The sequence below is a fragment of the Orcinus orca genome, chromosome 19 (genome assembly GCF_937001465.1).
Source record: "Orcinus orca chromosome 19, mOrcOrc1.1, whole genome shotgun sequence".
NCBI lineage: Eukaryota > Metazoa > Chordata > Mammalia > Artiodactyla > Delphinidae > Orcinus > Orcinus orca.
In genome coordinates this window covers 40,049,129-40,068,433 of record NC_064577.1, presented here as the reverse complement: position 1 = coordinate 40,068,433, position 19,305 = coordinate 40,049,129, and the positions used below count along the sequence as shown (strand labels likewise).

The window sequence follows — 19,305 nt, the reverse complement described above, 5'->3', positions numbered from 1 at the left end:
AAAAAAAAGGAGTAGGGCAATGCAACTAGAGATTATCATACTAAGTGAAATGTCAGAAAGAGAAAGACAAATACCATATGATATCACTTACATGTGGAATCTAAAATATGGCACAAATGAACCTATCTACAAAACAGGAAGAGACTCACTCACAGACATAGACAACAGACTTATAGTTGCCAAGCGGGAGAGGGGTGGTGGAGGGAAGGACTGGGAGTGTGGGATTAGCAGATGTAAACTATTATATGTAGGATTGGTAAACAACAAGATCCTACTGTATAGCACAGAGAACTATATTCAGTATCCTATGATAAACCATAATGGAAAAGAATTTTTTCTTTTTTTAACAGAGAGGTCTTTTTATTTATTTATTTATTTTTGGCTGTGTTGGGTCTTCGTTGCTGTGCACGGGCTTTCTCTAGTTGCGGCGAGCGGGGGCTACTCTTCGCTGTGGTGCGTGGGCTTCTCATTGCGGTGGCTTGTTTTTGTTGCGGAGCACAGGCTCTAGGTGTGCGGGCTTCAGCAGTTGCAGCACTCGGGCTCAGTAGTTGTGGCTCGCGGGCTCTAGAGCACAGGCTCAGTAATTGTGGTGCATGGGCTTAGTTGCTCCGTGGCATCTTCCCGGACCAGGGCTCGAACCCACGTCCCTCTGTATTGGCAGGCGGATTCTTAACCACTGCGCCACCAGGGAAGTCCGGAAAAGAATATTTAAAAAATAGAATGTGTGTATGTGTATGACTGAGTCACTTTGCTGTACAGAAGAGATTGCCACAACATTGTAAATCAACTCTACTTCAGTAAAAAAAAGTAAAACAAAACAAACAAAAAAAAAGGAGTAGGGGGCTTCCCTGGTGGCACAGTGGTTGAGAGTCTGCCTGCCGATGCAGGGGACACGGGTTCGTGCCCCGGTGAGGGAAGATCCCACATGCTGCGGAGAGGCTGGGCCCGTGAGCCATGGCTGCTGAGCCTGCGCGTCCGTAGCCTGCGCTCCGCAACGGGAGAGGCCACAACAATGAGAGACCCGCGTACCGCAAAAAAAAAAAAAAAAAAAAAGGAGTAGGGTGTTTGTTTTTGTGTTATTTTCTTGTTACCATATGCTTTAAAAAAAAAAAATCCTGATTTAACGGATGTGCAAAGTGTGATTTAGTCAATCAGGTTGAATGGAAGGGTAGCTGTCTGCATGCATTCTGTTTTTTAAAAATTTTGATAAAATGTACATAACAAAATTTTCCAGTTCAGTGGCGTTAAGTACATTCACATTGTTGTGCAACAGTCACCTCCATCTATCCACAGAACTCTTCATCTTTCAAAATTGAAACTCTGTATCCTTTAAACAATAACTCCCCATTTTTCACCTCCCACCTTTCTTTTTTTTTTTTGCGGTACGCGGGCCTCTCACTGTTGTGGCCTCTCCCGTTGCGGAGCACAGGCTCCAGACACGCAGGTTCAGCGGCCATGGCTCACGGGCCCAGCCGCTCCGCGGCATGTGGGATCTTCCCGGACCGGGGCACGAACCCGCGTCCCCTGCATCGGCAGGCGGACTCTCAACCACTGCGCCACCAGGGAAGGCCCCCACCTTTCTTTTGATAGTATGTGTTAGGATGGTCAGAAGAAGCATTAAAAATATGAATTTTTCTCCCTTAACTGACCCAGCTTTCTGCTCATCACTGTTTCTCAGAAGAAATGATTATACAACCACATGAATCATCTGCCTCTAATGGGATCAAATGATTAAACATTTCCCTCTTTACAGCTGTGGGCAGGGACGGGGCCTTGGAGTCATAATTCCCTGAGGCCTATTAAGTTCAACTGGTAAGCTCACTGGGTAATTAACAGTCCAGATAATAGTCAAATGGGACAGATGCTGGGCTGACATTATTTTGAAGAATGATTAGGGAATGGAATTTTTTTTAAAAAGTTAAAAAAATGTAAACATAATAGATGCTCAATTATGAAAATTTCAAGCTTCATGGAATGGTATAAAGAGAACATTAATTGTTCCTCCTTAGTTCTCTCTCCTGTTACTTGTGCTGCTTTCTGGATTAAATATGTAGAAAAGCATATGTTTTCAAGTATGTGTATATCCATCTATTAATTTTTTTCTGGTTCTAAAAATATGTTTATTGTATCATCTATTCTTTAAGAAAGACCAATGGAATATTATTGTTCTTACAGCTCTGCCCCTTCACAACTGCCCTGTCTTCCCAGTACGGATGATTCATTTCCCTGGTGATGGGCATGAGGGTTGTTTGTAGTTTTTCACTAAGCAGTGTGGCAATGAACATTCTCATGCATTTAGTCATATAGTTTGCATACTTACGTGCACACGTCTATAGGATAAATTCCTAGAAACAAGATGTAAAAATTGGATGGATATTGCCAACTACTGAAAGCTAAAAATTTAGGACAACTGTTGACCTCTTGAGAAGCTTGGTCAGGCCCTCGTGACTCTATAAGCTGAAGAGATGCCCACGCAGTAAGTCAGTTAGGACCATCCAACTGAGGAAGATGCCGTGTGGTCGTAGCACCTGCGTAATTTCAGGCGGGGTACTCCTAGCACTGAAAAGTTTCATCCTCATTATAAGTGGTCAATTTAGCTTTCTGATTTCTAAGTCAGTCTCTTGATGACTTTGGTGAATATCAATAAATTCTCTGGAGACTGCTCACCGATATAAGGGGACCAATGCAATTTACAATTTATTTTCTTCCCTTGAGGTTTGAGATGATCAACCAAAGGGTAGCTGCACTGCTGAAGCATTTAGCCCCTACTGCTCAGTTGCTCTGCTGGATTGCTGGCTTGAAGGACCAAAATGCCCAGAGCTACTCTGAGACCTGGGATAGGTCTGAGTTCTCATTTTCCCGAAAGCCCACGGGGATCCCAGGTTGATCTTGGCTGACCTGGAAGAATCTGCCCTAAGAAACTTTTATCTTCCTGTGGGAATTATTCTATTTATTTCCTCAAGATTGGTCTGATTGGAATCTAGCCAGGATCTCTGATTGTCCAAGGCAGATCTGAGTTAGAGATTCTCACCCAACTGATTCTGCCTGGCAGAGGAACTGAAGCCTCTGGGGAGTCTGTGACAGATGTCTCCTAGCGGGTGTAGGAAGAGCTTTGGCAACTTCAGCTGGAGGAGAGTCCCCAAGTGACAGCAACGCCTCTGCCCCAATTTACATTTTGATCTAATTTCTGCATGTGATTTCTGAACTGATAGTCTTCTGGTGACAGGGAATAAAGCAATGACAGGCCTCAATCATCTTTCATGTGCTCAGCAGGAGAAATCCTGTTTTCTGCTGCTAGGATTGTCTACTAACAGAAGGGCAGGATTTTCACCTCCACACGACTTAGGCAATGGAATGTCCTCCTGCCTCCTTGAATTAGCTTCACATGCCATTGAAAGTAGCAAAAAGGGATTGGGGCTGTGTGTATGGTCCATAAATCATTCGCTAGCTCCTGCGGTATTTTTTTTTTTTTCTTGAGCAATTTTTTTTTGTGTGTGTGCTCAAGGCATAGATTTCTGAAACAGATTGCTTGAGTAGCAAAACCTTTCAATGCAAGATCTAATTGTTTCTAGGGCCAGTAAACACTGCCTTAAGAACTTTCTTCAGGGCTGGCAGGCCTGAGAAGTGCCTCTCTCATGCAGTGGGGATCTAAGGTCTCCGAACTTGCAATACATGAGTTCATGATGGGGTTAGAAATGTTCACAGTTGCAGATGTAGCTTCGTGTAGTGTAGTGCCGAGCAAGACAACCCAAGTTTAAGTGATTCCTCTGCCCGGGAAGAGTCACTTCATGCCTCTGAACCACATGTGTTCATTCCTCAAATGTTCACTGAGCATCAGTAGCACATGGAATCAATGAATGAATTTATTGAGCACCTACTATGCCCCTGGCACCGTGGTAGGTGTCTTTTTTCAGTTTTCCTCTCTAAAATGTAGGTAATACTGCACCTGCTCTCTATTCCTCCAGGGTTACTGTTGGACTCAAAACAAGATAACGTGTGGGAAAATACTTTGGAAGCAGCAAACCATGTAACCATGTAGAGGCCTTTTACCTTTACCTTTATTTCAGATTTTCTACTTCCTCTGTTTTCCCCTCCTATCCTTCCAAGTCTTGGGAGTTTGCCTGGGTGTGGCTTCAAGGGGCTGATTATTCACCATAGTCCAGTGTAGACGCATAGCTGGGAGTGTAGCATTTCCTTCCGAACCCGTGCCCTTAGGCACATGTGTCATCTTGAAATCTACATCAGTGGGAACACCAGCTTCCCACACCCTGTGGGAGATGGAGTTTGAATATGCGTGTGAATCATGTAAAGTTGAAGAGTTGGGCTCCTGTGCCTTTGTGCTGTGCTGTCCCTTCCCACATTGTCAGAGACAAGATCTGAGTGATCAGGTGAACTTGATCTGTAGCAAAAAGAGCATGGGCTCAGGAGTCAGGCCCTCCAATCCTGGCTTCTGCTCTGCCAGTTACTAATTGTATAGATGGCTTGACCCAGCTTAGGCAAAAAGGGAATCTAGTGGAAGGATCCTAAGACGTCAAGAATCAGGGATAACTGAAGTCAGGGACTTAAATGACTCCAGGACACTCTTTTCTCTCTGGATTTTTTTTTTTCGCCCTACATGTTGGCTTTATTCTTTTAGCTCAGTGTTTTCCCCAGAGAGGGGATCATGGCTTCTGGTAGCTCTTGTGTCTTATGGATCATAACTTTACCATTAGAGTAGGCCTGGTCTCTTCCTTCAATTCCAGTGTCAAAAATTCTGGAGAAGAAATCTGATTGGCCTGGCTTGGGTCATGTGTCAGGTCCTAGACCAGTCAACTTTGACAAGGGGAGGGGCAGGAAGGGTCATGTAACAGAGACAAAACCATTCCCAGAGATTAGGAAATTCACTGTGAGCCTGATAGCTAACCTATTTATACAGGTACTTCATCTCTCTGAGCCTCAGTTTTCTAATATGTAAATGAGACTAATAATATCGTCCAATGCCACAATGAGGTATACAGCTCCCACATTTTGACACCTTCACATTGCCCTTAGATTTAGCTAGCAGCAGGGGCTGAAAAATAATGAGATAAATCAGAAAACCTTTAATTTATTAATACAAAGAAATCTGGTGGCATGCAATATTTACTTTCACGTATCAAAATATGTAAAGGAGAGACTTTTAAACTTAAATTTATTTCCTAGGCAAGACCTAAATTCTGGAATTCAGTATCTAATTAAACAATACCTTTAAAAATGGTAAATGAGGGACTTCCCTGGTGGTGCAGTGGTTAAGAATCCGCCTGCCAACACAGGGGACACAGGTTCGAGCCCTGGTCCAGGAAGATCCCACATGCTGCAGAGCAACTAAGCCCCTGAGCCACAACTACTGAAGCCCACGTGCTCTAGGACCTGTGCTTTGCAACAAGAGAAGCCACCGCAATGAGAAGCCCGCGTACCACAACGAAGAGTAGCCCCCACTTGCCACAACTAGAGAAAGCCCGCATACAGCAACGAAGATCCAATGCAGCCAAAAATAAATAAATAAATTTATTTTAAAAAACGGTAAATGAAACTGTGTGAATAATAAAAGATGCAAACCAATCTAAAGAGTATTATTACAGAACTGACAAAAAGACAAAAAACACTAGTGTAGGCATAAAAGAACATAATTGAACGTGAAATTTTTCTGTTTTACATAAACCAGGTTAAAGCTAATAAAGGGAAAGGTAAAATGTAGAAAATTAAATGAATAGCTTTTTAAAATAAGTCAAAAATTCAAAACTATATTAAACAAATACATTAATAATATATATCATTATATATACAACTTTTAACATACAAGAGTGTGTGCAATTAATGTCTGTCTTTTATATTTATACCCAAAGCTGAATGATGCCCAAAGATCATGTTCCCATGTGCCGTGGAGGAAGAAAGGTCTCCTTTGAGCTGGGATGATAATAACTTGAGCATCAGACGGCTTTTTGATCACAAACCCAGTTGAAATTTACAGGTAGCTGTGAATGACTAGGTGAGGCAAATGGGGGCAATATGGTTCTTGGAAAGAATTGAAGGGTATAGTTCAAGGCTTAAACCACCCCTGCTCAAATTTTCTTCTGAAAAGCAGCAGAAATTAGAGGCCCCATCATTTGAGACCTGGCCAAATTGCCTTGCTGCCTGTCTCCCCACTTCCCTGTTTCTTGCAGTTCCTACCTACCTCCTGCGGTTGTGATGATGATGATTAAAGTATCTAGCCATGTGCCTATGTAGGTACTCAAAGCATAATGATTCTCTTTTACATACGGCTCAAAAAAAAAATCTTTAAAAAATCATAGGCACATAAAAAGTTTGGCTATAGACATTCATTGTAAGAGCAGGTCACATGGCTCAAATATTGACCACAGCACCCTCTGATTTGTTTAAAATTTGCTGAGAGGATCCCTCAGTGATTTTTAATCTGATTTGAGCAAGCTCAATTTGAAAAATATCTCAGTATTCTAAAGGCTTCTTGGTCTATAAAGAATCAGGCAGGCAAGAGCATGTTTGGATGAAGATTCACATTTCATCCATGAAACTATATAAAATGCTTATATTTTATCTAGTATTACACAGACACATGATATAATTATACTACATGGTATGCCAAAAGCTCAGAATAGCAGAACACTTATTTAAATTATAGTTTAGAATTTCTCAAATCACTACCTTTTCCTAAGAAGTCCATGTCCTCATGACATTGTCAGCCCAATTTAAAAACTAAGCAGGAAATCTAGTTTATCATTTGAATGCGCAGTCTCCATCATACAGCAGAACATCTAGCCATGTGGCTTTGGGCAAACCACTTGATCTCTTCAACTTGAAAAACATTTTCATGCCTACCACGTGCAAGGCTTTGGGATGGACTTCTGTGGGATGACTCAGGCATGCCTTTGAGGCGAAGGGCATGCTGGGTAGGGACTTTCAGTAGAGGTTAGGTATAGAATCTGCAATAGTTCTGGAAGTAGACGGCGTATGAAGGAGGGGGGGCTAGCAAGTGGTTTGGTCTGGTGGAAGCATAGGGGACATGTAGACGTGCAGGGGGAGCTAAGGTTGTTGGGGAGCTGTTAATTGGATAGAAGGCTCATAAGGAAGGCAAGCGTCGCAGATCTGGAGCCTGGATGACCTGGAGAACAGGATGCCTTTTAAGCAACATTAGGGAAGATGGCAGTGTTAGTTTGGGGAAACCAAAAGAAGGATGCTTTTGGTTTTAAATACCCTGAGCTTAGGATCCTACTTGGTTATCCAGCTGGAGCTTCCAATAGGTAACCGAAATAGGGGAGTTGAGTTTGAGAGTTGCAGGGGCTGGAGATAGAGATCTGAGAGTTGCCAGAAGTGATAGTTGAACTTGATTGGATCTGTATTCATTAGGACGTGGGTTCCACTGATATAACAGCAACACCCAAATATGGTAGCTTAAACCAGACAGAAGTGTATTTCTTTCTCACGTAATAATTCAGGAGTGGGACCTCCCTGGTGGCGCAGTGGATAAGACTCTACCCTCCCAATGCACAGGGCCCGGGTTCGATCCCTGGTCAGGGAACTAGATCCCACATGCATGCCGCAACTAAGGAGCCGGCGAGCCACAACTAAGACCTGGAGCAACCAAATAAATAAATAAATATTAAAAAAAAAACCAAAAAACGAATTTGGGAGTGAGGAGTCTAGGGCTGGAGTGGTGTCTGTGGGAGGTCAGAGACTTAGGATTCTTCTACCCTTTTGCTCTATGAACCCTAGGGTCATGACCTTGTTCATATGGTCCAATATGACTCAACACTATCACATCTGTACTTCCAGCAGGGAAGGGGGAAAAATGGGAAAAAGACAGGACCTGAAAGTACTATAGGAACAGAATTGGGAGAGTTGCCTACTGATTAGTGCTTTCACTGCCATGGCCGGGTTCAATCCCTGGTCCGGGAACTAAGATCCCGCAAGCTGCGCGGTGCGGCCAAAAAACAAACAAACAAACTATAGGACCAGAGTCCCAGACTTAGCTAGACATGTGGCTGCCCACCATAAAGGTTACATTACTCATCTGCCTTGTAGATACGTAGCCAATAAGAGGTGAGCAAAAGACACGTGAGCAACTCCTATATCCACCCTACAACATGCTTTAAATATCACTATATCCTTGGATAATGAATCAGAGAGTGCACTGTGGTGAAAGCCAAATTAAGGATAGTCTCCTGAAGGAGGGGTTTCACGATGCTATCCACATGTCAAGGAGTATGATAATTGAAGACTTTAGGGCAGTGGCCCTTCAACCAGAGTTGTTTTTGCCCCTCAGGGGACATTTGGCAATCTCTGGAGACATTTTTGGTTGTCACGACGGGGGGCAGAGGATACAATTGGCATCTAGTACGTAGAGGCCAGGGACGCTGCTAAATCAGCTATAGTGCATAGGAAAACCCCACCACCAGCAAAGAATGATCTCTGCCCAAAAGGTCAGTAGTGCTGAGGTTGAGAAAACTTGCATTAGGGGATTAGGGAAGTGGTTCCCAAACTTTGCTACACATTAGAATCACCCAGAAGCATTAAAAAATCCTGATGCCCAGGTCACACCCAGACCAGTGAACTCAGAATATCGTGGAGTGAAACCCAGACATCAGTATTTTAAAAAGATCCCAGATGATTCCAACATGCAGCAAAATTTGAGAATCACTGGATTAGGAGGTAACTGGTAACCTCTCTGAGACGGGAGTTTCAACAACGACTGGCACAGAGTGGGCTCTCAATACATGTCTGTTGAATGAATGAATACATAAATGAATAACATCATGAGGGTGGAAGCAAATGGTCAGGGGTTGAGGGGATAAGTTGGACAAGGGGGCAGGTGGGAGGAGGGGGAACAGAGAGATTTGAGTATAGTTTACTTTTCGCAGAGCTCTGGTTGTATCAGGAAACAGATAAGGAGAGTAGGTTGAGTGAAAGCAGATAGAGAAAAGATTTCCTTTTTAAAAAAAAATTAATTTATTTTTGGCTGTGTTGTGTCTTCATTGCTGTGTGCGGGCTTTCTCTAGTTGCGGCGAGCGGGGGCTACTCTTCATTGCTGTGCGCGGGCTTCTCATTGCGGCAGCTTCTCTTGTGGAGCACGGACTCTAGGCGTGGAGGTTTCAGTAGTTGTGGCATGAGGGCTCAGTAGTCGTACATTGGGTTAGAGAGAGGAATTTCAGATATTGAGGTCGGGGAGTAGAACCATTTCAAATAACGATGGCATCTAATGAATTGATTTGATTACATTATCTCTTAAATCCCTTCTAACTCTAAAACTTCATGAGGGGCTTCCCTGGTGGCGCAGTGGTTGAGAGTCTGCCTGCCGATGCAGGGGACACGGGTTCGTGCCCCGGTCCGGGAAGATCCCACATGCCGCGGAGCGGCTGGGCCCGTGAGCCATGGCCGCTGAGCCTGCGCATCCGGAGCCTGTGCTCCGCAACGGGAGAGGCCACAACAGTGAGAGGCGCGCGTACCACAAAAAAAAAAAAAAAAACTTCATGAGAAGTACAAGTGATTGAAACTTCATTTAAATACAAATATGCAAGTAGCTGACAGCATGACCCCAATCAATCCTTGTCAAACGTGAAGTCCCATCAGGTCCAAGTCCATGGGGATAAAACAGGATGGGGATTTCTGCATGTGATCAGTAGGGAGGTTGATCAATCATTATGGGATCTCCATGTCTTGCAAAAATTTTCAGGTAAGTTCTACTCACACCACTATTTGAGAGTTAGGGAAGATCAGAGTCTTTCTGGGTCATGTAAAAACAAATATATGCAGGGATTCCCTGGCTGCCCAGTGGTTAGGACTCTGCGCTTCCAATGGGGGGACTTCCCTGGTGGCACAGTGGCTAAGACTCCACGCTACCAATGCAGGGGGCACGGGTTCGATCCTTGGTCTGGGAAACAAGATCCCGCAACCTGAGCAGCGCGGCCAAAAAAAAAAAAAAAAAAAGCAAATATATGACTAAGAAGAAAGAATATCTTTGCCCCACACAAACCTATGTGATAAAGGTTTATCCGCACATCCCTCCTTCCTCTCCCTCAGCAAATTTGCAGCAAAAGAGGGTAAGATGTTGTTGTGTGGAACAAATGATTTTTTTGAAAGGTGAAACCACAGGTTGGTGTTTATGGAGGACAGACCAGGGGCACTACTGAGAGGCAAAGCGGATGCTTATTAGGATTTGTGATCATTACTGAAGCAGGCAGGGAAGCTGGGGCCCTGAACTTGGTCTCTTTCTTCTTGGCCTTGAAAGCAGGAGCCGGCTTCCTAATTGCCCCATATGCTGGTTTTATTTGGTGGCTCAGCTGGGTGTAGTGAACCCTAGGAAGAGATGCATTCATTTTTAGTTACCTCACCAGATTGTTAATTTTCACTCTGGAGGCATCAATCACCATAATGACTATAATCCCAGGACAGAGAGGCAGCTATTTCGGCACCAGGGCAGCAGCTATTGCTACCACCAAAGCTCCTTTGAGGCTCAGGGCCTGGAGAGCCCAGGGAGAAGTCCCTCATGGCTTGCTCTGCCGGGCACTCTCAGATTTGGGATGGAGGGCATGCTGGGAAGTCATCCTTCTTTTCTTGGGGGAAGAAATGGAGTTTCCAAAGGAGCAGTGTCTTTGGAGTTAGTGGCAAGTGTGCAGATTAACACAGACCTTTGGTCCGGAGCTAACTGGGCAGCTGTTTACATGCCTGACCTGCAAACAGAACACCAGCTCCTCTTTTCTCTGCTCTTTTCCTATCAACATACTTCTCGGTTTGCCTTGTTTTTTACATCTCTCCTGAGGAAAGCCTCAAGTTACTAAAGAACGACCTCAAGCAGAAACCAGAGGCTACAAAAATACCCTGCTCCCAGAGGTCGGGGCTAAGTATCACTAGAGAAAAAAAAAGCTCAGTGTAACTTGTCACATTGTCACCTAGACTTGTAATTTGACTTAAATTTTTTCTTTCCTTTTCTTTTTTTTAAAGTTTTAAATCCTGCCATATGCTGATCTCCTAATTGGCTTCCTTGCCTTTTTTTTTTTTTTCCCTCTCTTCTCTTTTTTTTTGGAAAAAAATTATTTATTTATTTGGTTGTGCCAGGTCTTAGTTGTAGCAGGCAGGTTCCTTAGTTGTGGCATGCATGTGGGATCTAGTTCCCTGACCAGGGACCGAACCCAGGCCCCCTGAATTGGTAGCGTGGAGTCTTAGCCACTGTGCCACCAGGGAAATCCCCCCAAAATTTCTTTTTAAAGAAAACCAACCTAAATGAAGTCTATGAAATATCCACTACATCCCAAAGCAGGGTCACTTAAAGACGATTAACTAATAAATAAATATGTGAAAATTTCTTACCTTTTCCACAGACGATGAGGAGGTAGAGATGGGGGAATAAATTCTCTTAACAAGTTCACATCCTAAGGGTGTCTGGGTGTCTGACTTTTTTTCTTCCCCTGACATTTTAAAGACAGCCCTGAAAGTGAGAGAGAAAAGAGGAAACTTAACTGTGACAAAAAAGGAAAAGTCTGTTAAGAAGGAATTTTTTTGCCTAATAATATAAAACTTTGGAGAATTTAGAGCTCAAAGCATCCTTTGTTAATGATGGCAGGTTGATGGCCTAAGAGGAGGGGAAATTTTAGGTCAGGGACATTTGGGGCGAAACTGAGGCTGTGCTTGAGCATCGTAAGATAAGGCAGACAAATAGAGGATTGCAACAGGAGGAACGGCCCTCTGAGATGGCCCTGGCCCCATCTGCCCCCTTCCCTCCCCTGAGCTGACCTCAGAGGACCAGAAGCAAGCGTGCTTTGTTTTTTGTCTTCCAATCACCTGCCCTTATGTTTAGGCAGCAGACAGACCAGACTAATAAACACAGCTCTGCCCCCAGCCACGCATATGGTATTAAGAATATTCTAGTTCTTCCTTGATGGTTTTCTACTGCCTTTCTGACCCCTAATGATCCTTTCTACAACCTACCACAGTGCCTGTGCACGAAGTAGATGTTCAATACAGGTTTGATGAATTGATTCAAATTTGGAGAAGAATTTGGGGGAAAAGAGTAAAAAATGAGGGGTGTTTCACTACTTCACTCTCTCTGGGGTCCTGTCCCTCTCAGCGAGAGCCTCGGATGAAAGGGCTCAGGCCGTTCCTACCAATGACTTTCGGCTGGTTCCCAGAGTCTCCGGTTGGGTCAGGGCCCCAGTGGAGCAGTGAAGTCGGTGCCATTTCTTTCTGAATTCTCCCTGCACTAATAAAAATAACAGTTGAGTGGCAGTCACAGGCTTAGAAGCAAATCATTCTGATTTTGCCTACCAGAGCAGAGCTGTTTCCCCTGAGGTCCCAGCAGAAAAAGTCAGGGCTCTCTTGGCTGCAGCAACACCATTTTTAAAAATTAATTAAATTAAATTAATAATTAATTAATTTTTGGCTGCATTGGGTCTTCGTTGCTGCGCGCAGGCTTTCTCTAGTTGTGGCGAGTGGGGCTACTCTTCGTTGTGGTGCGCGGGCTTCTCATTGCAGTGGCTTCTCTCTCTCTTTTTTTTAAACAAATTTATTAATTTTTCAATTTTTGGCTGTTTTGGGTCTTCGTTGCTGCGTGTGGGCTTTCTCTAGTTGGGGCGAGTGGGAGCTACTTTTCATTGCGGTGCGCGGGCTTCTCATTGCGGTGGCTTCTCTTGTTGCGGAGCACAGGCTCTAGGCACACGGGCTTCAGCAGTTGTGGCACGCGGGCTCAGTAGTTGTGGCTCGCGGGCTCTGGAGCGCAGGTTCAGCCATTGCGACGCACAGGCTTAGCTGCTCTGAGGCATGTGGGATCTTCCTGGACCAGGTATCAAACCCGTGTCCCCTGCATTGACAGGCAGATTCTTAACCACTGTGCCACCAGGGAAGGCCTACCATTTTGTTTTGGTGACAGGAAGGCCTGTGGTTTTTCTCACCAACTTCCCTGAGGATGCCATCTTTCAGCTACACACACGTAGATTATTTCTGCTTTCCATCCATCCAATCTAGGGCTGCCAAGAGGTTCAAGACTTTCTTCTCTGCTTCCTACTTTCCCCCAAGCCCCAAATTCTTACCCCAATGCCAGAAGCTGGGACCAGTCTCTGGGACAAAACAGAAATAATGTGGGAATTGTGGGTAGGGTTGAACACATATATCAATCTAGGAACAGGCATAAAAGCAAAGCCCTTGTTATTACAGGAGGGCAGTGGGAAATTATTTCTTATCCATCATGGGTGGTGGTAGTGATTAAGCATAAGCTATTTGTTTCAGTCTTTTATTTTATTTATTTATTTATTTTGGCCACACCACATGGCATGTGGGATCTTAGTTCCCCGACCAGGGATGGAACCTGTACCCCCTGCATTGGAAGCTTGGAGTCTTAACCACTGGACCACCAGGGAAGTCCCTCGATATTTTAAATATTGTTTTGTGAAGGTAGATTATTTAATGGGAACTATCAACAGCTGTATTAAAGGGGCCACATGGAGGCTGTCCAAGGAAAGCAATATAATAATAACAGGCAATTAATTACATCTGGTTTAATATTTAAAAACATATCCAAAGGACAATGAGAATGAATTCACTTTTTTTTTTTTTTTTTTTTTTTTTGGCTGTGCCGCTCCACTTGTGGGATCCTTGTTCTCCGACCAGGGATTGAACCCAGGCTCTCGGCAGTGAAAGTGCTGAGTCCTAACCACTGGACCACCAGGGAATTCCCAGAATGAATTCACTTTAAAAACTTATTTTAATTTTATTTTTTATTGAGGTATAGCTGATGTACATTATTATATGTTTCAGGTGTACAACATAGTGATTCACAATTTTTAGTGGTTATACTCCATTTATAGTTATTATAAAATATTGGCTATATTTCCTGTGCTCTAAATATATCCTTGTAAGAATGAACTCACTTTTTAAAAAAATTTTTTATTGGAGTAGAGTTGATTTACAATGTTGTGTTAGTTTCAGGTGTACAGCAAAGAGAATCAATTATATATATACATATATCTGCTCTTTTTTAGATTCTTTTCCCATATAGGTCATTAAAAAGTATTGAGTAGAGTTCCCTGTGCTATACAGTGGGTTCTTATTAGTTATCAATTTTATAGTAGTGTGTATATGTCAATCCCAATCTCCCAATTTATCCCTCCCCGCCATGAACTCACTTTTGAACTGCATTTGGTCCAATGTCTTTCATGGGGAGAGAGAGGAGCATTCCACATGCATCTGTGTTTGGGCTGTCAATTTATCAGTATCTATGCATTTGTTGTTTTCCTCTGGCTTCAAAAAAAAAAAAAATCCCTTGGTATTACAGAATATATGTGTATTGAATAAAAAAACTTTGACTTCTGAAAACGTGTACTTAATGGCATATGCAAATAAAATGTAGTCAGTTTTGCTGTTAATATTTACTATTGAGATGTGTGTTCAATAATTCCCAAATAATTCAAAGAGTTCTTATAGTACTGCTACCAATACTACATGTTATAGTTCTATAGTGCTTTTTCCCACAGAGCTTTTAAAACAAAACAAACTCCACGTTTTTTTCCCCATCCAGTTAAATATTGGAGGAAAGCAGAGCATTAATTTATATATATTTTGAAAGGCAAAGAAGCACAAAGAAAAGAATTCAATGGAATAAGCCCCAGGTATCGTAACTCCAGGCTGGCAAGTTGAGCTCACTGAATCAAGGGCAGGATTTTCCATCCCATGCATGGGGGAAAGGAGGAAGAGAAAGGGGGAGTGGGAAGAATGCAGAGGGTACAGTACTAATTCCTTAGGAACGTGGAAACATGGAGCTCTTGGAAGCAGTGAGAGCTACTGCTCTGGGGTTTTCTCCCTCTGCTATTCTTTAGTCCACGGTGAGATGTTGGAGGAACAGAGTTCAAAGGTGCAGCAGTGTAATGTAGCCTGAAGCCAGAAGCAAAAGGGTCTGATTTCATCCCTTTTGATCAGACAGCCACTCACTTGGGGGTGCCTCTGTTTCCTCATTCATCACGCAGAGCAGTGTAGTGTGGGAAAATCCTCACGTCTGTCACATAGGAAAAGGGGGCCTGAAGCAGAAGCTGGGAGACCTGAGCTTATCGACTTTGGGTTCACAGCACAGCTGATATTTGGGGGAACAAGTTCTGAGAGGACTGAGGGTATGAGCATCCGGAAAAGCTGGGGTTGAGAAGTGGTTTTCACAAGAGCTGAGCCAGGTGGCTCTCTGGGGTCTCAGACTGAGGAGATCTACGCTTGACAGACTTTACGGTGACCATTGTCTCAGCTTTGGGATTATAGCAACTGCCATTTGTAGTGTGTTTACTACGAGTCAGGCTCCTTGTACAGTCATCTCATTTGATCATTACCTAAACCTAGTTAGAGCAACATCATCCCAGTTTACAGATGAGAAAACTAAGCCCCAAGAGATTAATTGGCCCAAGGTCACTCACCTAGATAGTGGAAGTATCAGTTTCTTCGTCTGTAAAATGAGTTAATGACAGAACTAGACTCCATCGCCTGCTGGTTTGTTACAGAATCTCTTGAGATAGTCATGACCCAAGCGGAAGCAAAGCCCCAGGAATATAGGGATCGGCTGTAAAGCGAATCTTGCCTTTTCCATACTTGAATTCGGGTACCTTTTTCAAGGCTTCTAAAGCGCGGTTCGTTGGGGTGGAGGGGAGTTCGATGGGGGGAGGTCGCGACCCCCTTTCCCCAGATCCCCTTGCGCAGGCCCCGGTCGCCCTCTGCCGACGTAGGGCGGAAGCGCGTGGAGAATGAACGTTTCCGAGCCTGAGAGCGGGCCAAGAACCTCGTTGGCCTGTAGAGGGCGCCTCCCTGTGTGCAGAGTAACCCACTCAGCCGTCCCTTCCTTACGCACTTCCTGTCTGATCTCTATGGTCCATCCGATAACGCCAAGAGAAGCTCCTGGAGATATCAATTTACCGTAAACAAAATCGAAGTGCGCTGACCCGGAAGAGGAAGCTGGAGCGGGGCGGGAGTAACTCGGAAGGCCGGCAGTGAGGGGGCCCGGCGGGTACAGTAGCTCCGAAGGCTGGCAGTGAGGGGCGCGGGGCAAATCGTAGCCATGGCGGTGGCCGTGGCTACGGCGGCAGCCGTACCCGGAACAGAGCTGGGCCCCGCGGAAGAACTAGCCAAACTCGAGTATCTGTCTTTAGTGTCGAAGGTTTGCACTGAGCTGGACAATCACTTGGGGATCAACGACAAGGATCTGGGTGAGTCCGCGGAGGTCTCTGCGCCATCTGGGTTTGGGCTTGAGGGAAGGGGAAGGAGAAAGGGGATTGATGGACCGAGTGTGTGGGTCCGTGTGAGTCTGTCTCTTTGTCAGAGACTTGGCCCAGGCAACCTGCGGCAGTGGCCTCCTCTTGAGAGCTCTCCGGGCCGAGCTGTTAGAAACCATTTCCCAGAGCTGGCGGTGAAACCTGGAGCGGCCATCGCTTTGGGTTTTTTTTTCAGCCACAGACAATTAAACAGCGTTAACAACAACAACGTAGAGCACACGATGAAGATGTTCATGGCAGACACTTATTGGGTTCTCATTACATGCCAGATATTATGCTCAGTGTTTTACTTACATTATCTTATTTGGTTTTCATACCACTCTGTGAGATAGTATCTGTTTATAGTTTAAGAAAACAAGGCTCCAAGTAATTAAGTAACACCCCTCAAGATCACATATCAAATGTGAGCTAGCCTGGTCTGAATCCAGGTCTTTTGTAGTCTGTGGCTTTAACTGTGCTCTTAACCATTCATGCTTATACTATCTCTCAAGCACCAATGTCTAGTGTCTGTCAAACATTAGACGTCTTGGGACAAACTGTATACAGGGAGAACCCAAACTGAGAAAATGGAAAAGACTGGGGTCCTACAGCTTAAGGCCACAGGCAGTTGGAGTCCTTATGAAAGCAGAGGGATGGATGGGGTCGAGAGCATGAGTGGAGGGATTTTTTGACAGGTACAGGGATGCTTCATCCATTTTAAAAGGAAGGAGGACAGAATATGGTTGTAGATGCAGATGGATTTAGGGACTGGTGGTAGGGAGATGAGGGAGAGAGTTCCAATGTGACTGTTCTGTTTTCTAAATGAAGATGAAGTCATCAGTTGGAGGGATGGAAGGGAAGGGACACATGCATGACAAAGAGGCGTCAGGGAAGTTAGATATGTGATCTTGGGTAAGATGTAATTTCTGTGAAGCTGTGTTTCTCATCTGTGAAATAGGTATGATACTGTGTTCTTCACAGGGTTAGTATATAGCACCTGTATATTTTAGTTCACTTTTCTCTTGCCTCCGATCAAGATGTACCTATCCTGTGTCATTTTTCCTCAGTCTTCTCTTTTAGATAATAATGAGGTGATATTCTCGTCAGTTTGCTATCTCTCTGGGTAATATGTTCCTTCATTCAGCAAACCTTTGTTGAGCTAGGGGCTTAGGAATACAGTAGAGAACAAGGTAGATTCCCTCGGTCAGTGCGCTTACATTGTTTCTCTTTCTCTCTCTTTTGAACTACAGTGTACTAATGCCTTAGCCTCTTTTAGAGGAAACAAAAAGTTATTGAGACCAAAACTGCCTCGCCCCCACCTTCGAGGGCCACTTGCAAGTCCAAGTTGTCAGGTGCAATAGATCTGAGGTTCCACCAACCCCCTCCTTGGGTTTGATTAATTTACTGGAGTGGCTCACAGAACTCAGAGAAACGTTTTACTAACTGGTTTATTATATTTATTTATTCATTTATGGCTGCGTTGGGTCTTTTGTTGCTGCTCCTGGGCTTTCTCTAGTTGTGGCGAGCGGGGGCTACTCTTGGTTGTGGTGCGCGGGCTTCTCACTGCGGTGGCTTCTCTTGTTGTAGAGCATGGGCTCTAGGCATGCGGGCTTCAGTAGTTGTGGCACAAGGGCTCAGTAGTTGTGGCTCGCAGGCTTCAGAGTGCAGGCTCAGTAGTTGTGGCGCACGGGTTTAGTTGCTCCACAATATGTGGGATCTTCCCAGGCCAGGGATCGAAGCTGTGTCCCCTGCATTGGCAGGCGGATTCTTATCCACTGTACCACCAGGGAAGTCCCTAACTGGTTTGTTATAAAAAGATATAACTCAGGAACAGCTAAATAGAAGGTATGTGGCAAGGAGAGAGGAGCTTTCATGCTCTCTGAGTGCCCCACACTCGCCGAATCTCCATGTTGTTCACCATCCTGGAAGCTGTCCAAACCCTGTCCTTTTGGGTGTTTATAGAGGCCTCACCGTATAGGCACAGTTGATTAAATCATTGGCCATTGATGACTGAACTCAATCTCCAGCCCCTCTCCGCTCCCCAGAGATCAGGTTGGGGCTGAAAGTTCCAGCCCTCTAATCTCCTGATTGGTTTCCCTGGCAACTAGCCCTCATCCTAGTTACCTAGGGGCTTTCCTAAGGTTATCTCAGGAACATAAAAAAAAGATAACTTACTCTCTGCACTTAGGAAATTCCAAGGGTTTTAGGAGCTCCGTGCCAGGAATGGAGACCAAATATGTATTTCTTCTTATAAATCACAGTATCACACTGTTAAACACAGAATTACAAAAACAGTAACATTAAAAATACTAATATTGGAAAAGTGTGATAAACAATATTGTTTTGATGAAACTAAATTGCCAGAGTTGGTTTTAATAACAAAAAGGTATATATTTACTTCTTTTGTGTTTTATTTGTTGACTTGATTCTTTTGATTTTGACCTTGATGTATTATCATTTAAATCAGTCTCATTGTTTTTCCTGTTTTCAACAATGAGCTTGTTTTTAATTACTGATCCAGTTTTTGGTACTTCAGTTAATTTAATGATGTCCTCATATAATTCTGAAAATTAAAAAACAAAATCCTCATTAATGACGGCTGCAGTATGAATATGCTGCTGGCTGCTTTAGGCTTGGCTCTTTTGAGCATTGTATGACTAGCACCATGTGACTTAGTTCTCCCTCCACATTTCTCTAAAGAATTTGTGCTCTGAAATCAGATTTCTGGATTCCAGTCCTGGCTCCACCAATTATTATTGGGTAATTCACTGTCTCGAACCCTCAGCCTCCTCATCTGTAAAACAGGAACAATAATGGTACCTACCTATGAGGGTCGTTGTGAGAACCATGGGGATAACCCATGTGAAACACTTAGCGTAGTGCCTGGCATGTAGTAGATGTTTGAAAAGTCTTAACCACTGATGTTGTTATTAACTTGTTACTTAAAAAAAGCTGATGGCATCTGGCTTTCACTTAATGTCATAAAAAAGGTAAAGGCAAATTTCAGCATGGAAATGGTATGGTGTTACTAGTTTATAAGTTAGCTATCCAGATATTCCAT

At 43.9% G+C, this 19,305-nt stretch overlaps 1 protein-coding gene and 2 long non-coding RNA genes across 3 annotated transcripts in view; 1 reads left to right on the top strand and 2 right to left on the bottom strand.

The window, feature by feature from the left end:
• LOC125962024 (uncharacterized) overlaps nt 1-19,305 on the bottom strand; it is a 216,687-nt gene that overhangs the window by 32,195 nt on the left and 165,187 nt on the right. The window lies entirely within an intron of this gene.
• On the bottom strand, nt 5,546-15,687 carry LOC117198866 (uncharacterized). Its single transcript, XR_004480129.2, has 3 exons — nt 15,417-15,687; nt 11,341-11,458; nt 5,546-10,329 (listed from the first exon to the last, which is right to left on the bottom strand). It is a non-coding gene; the product is annotated as an uncharacterized LOC117198866 (long non-coding RNA).
• DHX8 (DEAH-box helicase 8) overlaps nt 15,913-19,305 on the top strand; it is a 29,302-nt gene continuing 25,909 nt past the window's right edge. The window contains exon 1 of the mRNA XM_012539160.3: nt 15,913-16,199. Coding sequence (XP_012394614.1) covers nt 16,052-16,199 — 148 coding nt within the window. The 5' untranslated portion in view covers nt 15,913-16,051. The remainder of the gene's footprint in view (nt 16,200-19,305) is intronic.